This window comes from Pinus tabuliformis, chromosome 8 (genome assembly GCF_031772625.1).
Source record: "Pinus tabuliformis cultivar Carrire ecotype Pingquan chromosome 8, CPIR1, whole genome shotgun sequence".
Lineage (NCBI taxonomy): Eukaryota > Viridiplantae > Streptophyta > Pinopsida > Pinales > Pinaceae > Pinus > Pinus tabuliformis.
This window is the reverse complement of record NC_142294.1, coordinates 1,148,207,345-1,148,216,924: the sequence shown is the minus strand read 5'-3', so window position 1 is coordinate 1,148,216,924 and position 9,580 is coordinate 1,148,207,345. Positions and strand designations below refer to the sequence as shown.

Here is a 9,580-nt window from a genome sequence, read left to right as displayed (position 1 = left end):
AGAAATTTGACCATCTTTTTCCTCCGCAACAGCTAAGAGCTGACTCTGCAAAATAACTATTTGTTGTTCAACCTTGGAAGCAGATTCCTTCATTTCTTCGAAAGAAGACTTTGTTGACAACAAATCCTCTTCAAGTGCCGAATTTCTAGAGAGCTGTAGTATCAATTTCTGATCTAAAGCCTCTTTTTCTTCTTTAATCTTATTCAGAATAGCCATTCCTCCAGTAAAGCAAGATACAGGAATCTTGGTAGTTTTGATTGTATTCTCCATAGGCAATGCATACTCCCCGAGGTTGAGGGAAGCTGTTCCTATAACAGATGGCTTGCTCTTTGATTCTTGAGTCAAACCCTGCCAATTTGAAACAGAGCATCACTTTCTGGAATGCTTCGTATGGGAAACGAGATTTGAAATTTGTCTAAGTATATGACGCCACGGGTCTCTTCCTAATACTGAGAATGGGAAACAAAATTGAATTACTGTGATTTAAAACAAGGTAGCGCAGTTTATATTTTAAAGTTGAGAACTGTAGATTCATTTCAATTACATTTGCAGAACGGCCACCTCCTCCAACATGGTCTGTAACTACAGAGGGGAAATGTTTCACTTTATTTTCACTGCAGAATTCAAATTCGCCCTCTCGTTAATGCTCTTTATACTCTCATTACCATTAGCGCGGTTGGATAATCCTCTTGATTTAGTATCATCTGATTGCGATGGCAATGTTATCAAGAATGGCAATGCTTTGGAAAGAAACTTGAAGGTGGTTCTGAATTCATTGGTTGACAATGCGAACAAGACGGGCTACCATATTTCATCGGGTGGACTAGAGAATGGAGTTCAGATTTACGGTTTCGCTCAGTGCTGGGGAGACGTCAATTCCTCGACTTGTCAGGCATGCGTATCATACGCTAGCAAGAAAATATTCTGTGACAGTACTGGAAGCATTTTTCTTGATGGATGCTTTTTGAAATGGAGTAGCGAGGAGTACCTGGCCTCCGAGATGCAGTGCGGAATCGCAGAGGGGTAAGCCAGCACAGCGGAAGCGCAGAGCAGAGCGGGTAGTGAGTATCAGAGCTTGAATGGGGTGCGGGTGACCATTTCGAATCGGCGATTCTACTCCCCGCATGAATTCCAGCTCATCCCCAATCGGTCAGGGATGTCAGGCGCTCTAACTGCATCCTATTCTTTTTGTCAGGGAATGTCAGGGCGGTCAGGGAGGGTGGCGGAGAAAGAGGGTGGTGGAGCTGAGAGATGGTGGCGGAGGAGGGAGAGATTTCTGGTAGCCGGAGCCGGACGATTTTCCGGCCGGTGCCGGAAAAAGGGCCATTCTACAGCCTAGGTAGACTACTCCTAATTGAATATATACTATTAATTCCTTCTTTACAAATTTATCAAAATCACAAAAAATTGCAAGGCATAATTCTCATAAGTCTATTTCATATGTTTGGAATGTAATTGTAGTTGTAATTCTTCTTCCACCTTTTTCAAGGAATATTGGCCACAAATACGGCTTCATAAATCTTCTCTCCTGCTACATATTTTCTTCTATTGCATTATTATATATATTAGCGGTTAAAATATTGTTTCTCTCGAGCATGGATTAACTGTATCTGTTACAAATAAAAATTCAAAATAGGATGCTTGAAGTTTTCATTGATTGCTCCAGTTAGATTCTCAATTGAGCTCTAAGATTCAATCTTGATCCAACTTCCAACTTAAGTCTTCGAAGAACTTGTGTGTAGTTTGTAGAATGACGATTCTAGCCTGAAACTGTATCTTTTATTTTTCCCAATGGAGGGATTGGTATTATTATTTAGTAGGAATGGGTTTTAGGTTTTTATACATTAGATATTTAATGTTATGGGGAATTTTTACTTGAAAAAGTTTCTTGACTGGGGATATATGTGTCAAAATAATATTGAAATTTTTAGGATCTCTTTCATAGCTATGGGATCCATTCCATGAGTTCTGTACCCATTTCCTTCTCTGAAAAATATGCTTCCATGATGGAGTGGACCATGGATTAATCCATAGAATGTTAGGTAGCCACAACTAACATTCAAGTTCTCTAGGGAGCACACTCCTTAAATTTTTCTCCATGGTAAGATCATGTGACTGCCCCAATTGAAGGAGGAAATCTACTATTGGGAGTAACTCGAGTGTACTTCGCTTTTGTAGAAAGATAGATCTAGGATGGGGTTGAGGTTCAAGAATTCTAAGAGCACTACCTCATAATAGTGTTCTTGATAGGATGTATGTTGGTTTCCTTAAAAAAAATAGTTGGGTAATTATGTAGATTGTTTTCATATCAAGATGCTTATTTTGAAGACGTGATGACTTATTTAGGAAAAGGGCCCATTACAAAAGGAAAAGGAAAAACTTACCAAGGAGTGTATTTGTGTTTCATTTAAGGAATTGTGTGGAAATTTTTTGGGAATATAAAATTCAGAAATTTCACCTCTTAACTAGAAGTTTTTTTTATCTTAACCCTATGAATTCAGCCTTTGGGTTGTTATGAAATATAAAACAAAACAACAACAGAATTGGACAATATTTTGATCCTTCACAACCCAAAATTCTAGGTAATCTAGGGAGAAAAAATAAAAGGAATTTCAATAAGTTTCAGCCTTCTAAGATCATCTTATCATACACAAACCATATCTGAAAATTATTATTTACAATAACAAAGTGATGGTTGTATTTGTCAATTATAATGTTAAATCATTTAACATATTACTCTTCATTTATTTCAAATTAGCAAGACATGTATAGCTGTAAATTACAAATTGCACTTCATACTTGATGATTTTTGGTTAATTAATTATATATTTTGCAAGTATCTTGAGTGAGACACATCTCTACTATGAAATGTGTTGTGAAATAAACTTGTGAATTGTCTTCTGTATGCAAGAGGTTGAATTCAGGTGTTGGTATATATGAATGAAACTTTTCCCATTTTGCATTTGCCTTGTAGAATGGTACTTTGGAGCAGTTTAAAAAAATTGTTAGTACTGTCAATGAAGCAGAAGTGCCATATGAAGATGTTGTGGGTAAGTATACAATAGATGAGGCTCCCTAAAATTTGGGCTGTTGGAATCTAATCCTAACATATACATTTATTTTTTAGTCTAAGTATCCTTGACTTAGCCACATGCAATAAAATTCATGTTCACCCTTGGTTTTTGGTAAACTAGCTCAGTAGACCAACATTCTCTTGTTTTTTTGCCTTTAAGGGCTTAATATTATTGAAATAACTGTCCAACCAATTTCCTAAACCATTTAGAAATCCAAGTGCACGTTCACACCTAACCACACCTCATCCACTTGAGTTGTTTGAGGACTGGTGCCCCACATGAAGATTCCCCCTTAAATCAAGGGATTTGTTCCCCCGAACCATTTTAGCATGTTTCAAGGTTTCCTTCCTTGGGAAATGCACCCCTCCTCATGCTTTCCTCGTGGCTGATAGTTGACATAAGTTGTCTTGAGTCAATTTTGCTATTTTAGGCCTCCCTTTAGCTTTTCTTAGCCTTCTCTAGTTTTTTACTAGTTTTTTCCTAGTTTTCTAGATTCAACAATTTCTAACCACCTTCCTTTGGGATTAGAGGTTTGGTTTCTCATGTAATATTTTGTTCATTAATTTAATACATTGATTTTATAGAGAAAATTCTTTCTCTCCTCTCTTGAATATCAGAAAATTACTTGTGTTTAATTTATCTAGAATTCTAGATCTATCGAAGTTTCTATAGGAATTATACATGGTATCAGAGCTAGTTCGAACCTAGTAGATTGTACACGGTTTTATTTGCAGCTATAGATCATCAAGAGGTGTATAAAGCAGTAATGGATCATCTCTCTCAGCCCAAAAAACTCGTTCTAAATCCTTTCAATTACTTTGAATGGGAGATAGAGATCACTCTGCTCCTCCAAAGCAAAGGGCTTTACAGGGTAACAATGGGAACGAAGATTGAACCGACCTCTGCAGTGGAGAAGATCAAGTATTTCAATAAGTTATATGAAGAAATTGGCCTGATGTTTCTATCAATTTCTAGATAACTCCTCTTTCATGTCAGCGGAGCCACTTCTCCTGATGCGGTCTCGACCACATTGGAAGGACTATTCGGAAAGCAAGATGAATGAGAGTGCATCAACTAGAGAATGAACTCATATCCCTCAGTCCATCTCATTTCAACAACCTGCAAGAATACTTCATCAAGTTTAAATCCCTCCTCGTTGAACTTGATGCATGTGGAGTCAAGAAAGAGGAAGATCAACTCATCCTTTCGATTCTCTCAAAACTAGGCACTGAATATTCCATATTTGTATCATCTTTTCAAGAATCTAAATTGACTCGGGAAAAATGGAAAATGCCTCCATTGAATGACCTCATTACATCATTGACTCAAGAGCAAGCTAAGTTAGTCCAAATGGGTGCCATGAAGCATTCAAAGAACCAAGCACTTGCAGCTATTGATGCTCCAAAGTGCAGTGGAAGGGGCAAGCAAAAAGGGAAGGGTTAATTTAATGAATCGAAGAAGGATAGATCCGTACAATCTTCAGAGATCTCTTCTTTTCCTAAGGGTGAGAAGAAGAAGGAAAGAACACTTTGCAGCTACTATTCCAAAGTTCTTCATCCTGAAGAAAATTGCATGAGGAAAACAATCGATGAGATGGCTAAGCAATTGCAGCAGCACAACCTCACGTGCCTGAGAATGCAAAGAAGAAGGATGATAACAGAATGGAAGATGGGAGAGGGAGAGAACGATATGGTCATGCTTTAATGGCTGTCACATCCACTCCATCAGCTTGGATCCTTGATTCAAGTGCATCGAACCATATGGCTGCATCAAAAGATGAATTTTCCTCCATCGAAGAAAGCACCAGCTCCCCAATTTACTTGGGAGATGCCACACCTGCAAAGGTGTGTAAAGAAGGAATTGTAGCCCTTGAAGGGGGCTGCTTCACAAATGTGCTTCATGTTCCCTTGTTTTCCGCAAATCTTCTCTCGATATATCATATCACCTTTCCAGCTATGGAAGGAAGGTGCAATTCACTCTGGTCTATGCAGTGATTACGGACATTTCCACGGGCTCATAGCTTGCACACAGAAATGTAGATCACAATTTTGGTTTGTATTTCTTCTCCCACTTTGCTCCTAAATCTATTAGCACTGTATTTATGTTACAATTTAATTAATATCAGTAGGTTATGGCATGAAATATTTTGCCATCTCAACTATAAGTACTTCCATCAACTCAGCAAGGAAAACATGGTAGAAGGATTGCCTACTATTAAATTTACAAGTGGTGTATGTCAACGATGCATTCTTGGCAAGCATCTTGAGAAAAAGTTTGATAAAGGGAAGGCACAAAGAGCCTCTTCAACTCTTGGGCTGATTCATAGTGACATCACGAGCCCATTCCCAAAGCCTTCAGTTAGTAAGGCTTGATATGTGCTCACCTTCATAGATGATTTCTCTCTCTGTACTTGGGTATTTTTTCTGAAATTAAAATCAGAAGTATTTAAATGCCTTATATAATTTAAAGAACTTGTTGAGATTGAGTCTAGGTGTAAGATTAAGATACTCTGTACTGATAATGGGGGGGAATATGTCAAAAAATATGTGCAACAACTTTGTGTTGATGCAGATATACAACTACAACACACAATTCCATATATACCACAACAGAATGGTGTCGTGGAGAGGAAAAGTCGGTCGTTAAAAGAGATGGCCAATTGTATGCTACAGTTGAAATCATTAGCTCCTAAGCTATAGACTTAAGCTTGTAATTGTGGAGCATACATTCAAAACTACATTCCTCACAAAACACTCAAAGGCACAACTCCATTTGAATGCTAGACCAGTAAGAAACTGAAAGTGTCACACTTTGCCATTTTTGGTTCACGAGCATGGGCTCACATTTCGACAGATAAGAGGAAGGCTTTGGAGCATCAAAGTGTTGAATGTATCTTTGTTAGATATCTTGACAATGTCAAAGGATATAGATTACTAGACTCTCACACTAAAAATTTCCTTGTAGCTCGAAGTGTGAAGTTTGAAGAAGAATCACTGCATGATTTTTCAGCAGACCCTGCTGAGGAACCGCTTGTTGCCACTGATGAGGAGGAGTCAAAAACTTCTTCGAGAACTTCAAAGTAGCTATCAAAGAAGCCTCTTGGGTATAATTTAGAGGATGAGAGTAGGTCACGGCTGCTCCAACTCAGCTGCCAACTTGGGTAGAGAAAACCTTGCAACATGCGGGTGAACTAGTCGGTGATCCAGCGGATACGAGAAGGACTAGATCACAGTTTTTTTGGGCTCCTCAAGCCCTGGCTACCACTGAACCATTGCTTCCCATAAATTGCTATATGGAACTTGGTTCAAATCCACAGTCACACTCTGAGGCTACTGGAAACCTACTTTGCGAGGCTTTCATGGATGAAGAGTACTCTGCTCTCATGGAAAACAACACATGGAACATGGTTCCACTTCCGAAAGGAAGAAATCTTGTTCGATGCTGATGGATCTATTGAAAAAATATTGCTGTAGATGGTGAGATCAGCAAGTACAAATCTCGAGTTGCTGCAAAAGGGTAATCACAGGTACATGGAATAGACTACACAGAGACATTTGTACCTTTTGCAAAAATGGACTTCATTCGACTAGTTTTAGCCATTGTTGCTTCTCGCAGATGGGAAGTTCATCACATGGATGTGAAGAGAGCATTTCTTCATGGAGATCTCAAGGAGGAGATATATATGGAGCAGCCACAGGGATAAATTCAGAACTATTCCCTGGTTTGCAGATTAAAGAAATCTTTGTATGGCCTAAAATAGGCTCCGAGAGCGTGGTATGCAAAAATGGATTCTTTCCTGCTTTCCATTGGATTCATTCGATGAAAATCTGATCTAAATGTTTATTGCTACAACACGATGATTCCCATTTACTGATAGTACTTTATGTATATGATTTATTGATGACAGGGAACCTTACCTCAGCTATTGATTCGGCAAAATCAGCATTGCATGATCGATTTTCCATGCTAGATTTGGGACTGTTGCACTACTTTCTTGGTCTTGAAGTTTCTCAATCTACTTCAGGGATCAAGATGGCATAGTCTAAGTATGCATCAGATCTACTTGTTCGCTTTCAGATAACATAATGCAAGCTAGCATCATCTCCCTTTCTTTCAGGGATTAGATTTGAGGATGTGGGTACTACACCTTTGGTGGACAGTACACTATATCGACAGTTGGTTGGGAGTTTGTTGTATCTTACTCACACCTGACCTGATATATATTTTGTAGTAGGAGTTTGTTCTAGATATAAGGATGAACCCTATGAGCTTCACTGGAAAGATGCAAAGAGAATCCTTAGATATGTGAAAGGTACTTCTAGTTTTGGTATCTTTTATTCTACAAATTGCCCACTTTCACTGATTCGGTACATAGATTTTGATTGGGCTGGCGATGGTACAGACCGCATGTCCACCTCTAGTTATGTTATTAGCTTTGGTTCAGGGCCTTTTGCCTGGTCTAGCAAGAAGCAATCCACAATTGCTTTATCTACAGCTGAGGCAGAGTATAGAGGTGAAGTGAATGCAACTACACAGGTTGTTTGGTTGTAGGGGCTTCTCTCTGAGTTTGATATTCAGTATCCACTTCTGACTATCATATTTTGTGATAATGAGGGGTCCATTTAGATATCGGCCAATCCAATTCAGAGGAATAGGACCAAGAACATCGAGATTCACATGCATTACATCTGCGAGCTAATCTATGACCGAGTCATATCACTGCAGTACTGCCCCACTGAGCAGTAGGTTGCAGATATCTTCACCAATTCTTTCACTCAAAAGAAATTTTCAGAACTGAGAGTTATGCTTGGAGTGGTGGAGACAGTTGAGTAGGCCCTTCTGGCCACTTATCCCCTTTTTCCTCTTTGGGGGGTGGGGGGGCGTTTCCCACAAGGTTTTCCCTCTTTCTTCATTTTATGAGGATCTCTTATTTATTGTACCTGATTACCTAACATGGCATCTTGGTCGGGACTCAGTTTAGATAAGTGAGTTAGGATGAAGGGGGGGTGTTGGAATATAATCTGAACATCTAAATTTATTTTTTAGCCTAAGTATCCTTGACTTAGCCACATGCACTAAAAATCATGTTCACACATGGTTTTTTGTAAACTAGCTTAGTGGACCAACTTTCCCTTGTTTTTTTCCTTGAAAGGATTAATATTTTGGAAATATTGGTCAAACCACTTTCCTAAACCATTTAGACATCTAAGTGCACGTTCACACCTAACCACACTTCATCCACTTGAGTTGTTTGAGGATTGGCACCACACATGAAGATTCCCCCTTAAATCAAGGGATTTGGTCCCCCGAACCATTTTAGCATGTTTTAAAGTTTCCTTCCTTCAGAAATGCACCCCTCCTCATGCTTTCGTCATGGATGATAGTTTGCATAGTTTTTCATGATTCATTGTTGCTATTTTAGGCCTCCCTTTAGCTTTTCTTAGCCTTTTCTAGTTTTTTACTAGCTTTTTGCTAGTTTTCTAGATTCAAGAGTTTCTATATAACCACCTCCCTTTGGGATTAGAGGTTTGGTTTCTCATGTATTATTTTGTTCATTAATTTAATACATTGATTTTATAGAGAAAATTCTTTCTCTCCTCCCTTGAATATCAGCGAATTACTTGTGTTTAATTTAACTAGAATTCTAGATCTATCAAAGTTTCTGCAAGAATTCTACATGGGCTATAAGCACACGCTAAGAATTAGGTTGGAAAAATAGGTCAAAACTTCAATTTGAAAATAGTTTTTCAAATAACACAGGTCATAGTTTTAGAATGCTATGCTTTGTGTGTATGTGACAATGATGAATCTATGCCAAGGGAAAATATTTTTCCTATCCATATAATCATTTAAAATGTTTGTAAGAATATGTTTTTTACTCGAAGATGCACTTTCTGTTATTTTTGGAGAAATTTTGAAATGTAACTTATGAGTGTGTAGTTGGATGTGGTATAGAAAAGAAATTTCTTATGACCATTTTGAATAAATAAAAAGTGTATAACTACACAGGGGAAGATAGCGTTGAATAATCATTTTAACTACAATTTTGGATAATTTATTTTGGTGAATAATAAGTTTTCTCTATTAGGGTGAAAATATGGAAAATTTAAAAATTCTTTGATATTGCTACATTTTCAAAATAAAGACCAATTTTACACTGCATTTCGTAAATTAGTAGTAGTCACCAACTTCTCCTGATTCTTTTGGGTTCTATTGTAAACTCAAGTACATAGGTTGCCATTGTCCTTTAGTGTAAAAACAGTAAATTTTGTAGTTATTTTTAACATAAGTCCTTTGTCTGCAACTTCCTTGTTTTTGATGATGTTCAAGGTGACTGTATGTAACGCACTACTCCTACGAATGTTTAGACTAACCAAAGTATGAGTTATATTAGTGAAAAGAAAATTGAACAACATGTTATACTTAATGCTTGCATGTCATCTGATATTTTGAGTAAGTTTATCTATTGTGGCCCTTCTCATTTATATATTATATATGTTTGAATA

The 9,580-nt window shown here is 37.8% G+C and overlaps 1 protein-coding gene across 1 annotated transcript; it reads left to right on the top strand.

Annotated features, from left to right (window-relative positions):
• Positions 1 to 571: 571 nt before the first annotated feature.
• Positions 572 to 1,283, top strand: LOC149239414 (antifungal protein ginkbilobin-like protein 2). The gene is made up of 2 exons (XM_089369851.1): positions 572 to 1,023; positions 1,196 to 1,283. Exons 1-2 carry the CDS (start codon positions 572 to 574, stop codon positions 1,281 to 1,283), a joined length of 540 nt encoding a protein of 179 aa, XP_089225977.1.
• Positions 1,284 to 9,580: the final 8,297 nt, after the last annotated feature.

Coding starts and splice junctions, on each gene's coding strand:
- LOC149239414 (XM_089369851.1), top strand. CDS start 572: ATGGTCTGTAACTACAGAGGGGAAATGTTTCACTTTATTTTCACTGCA. Junction 1,024..1,195: donor CAGTGCGGAATCGCAGAGGG/GTAAGCCAGCAC, acceptor TCTTTTTGTCAG/GGAATGTCAGGGCGGTCAGG.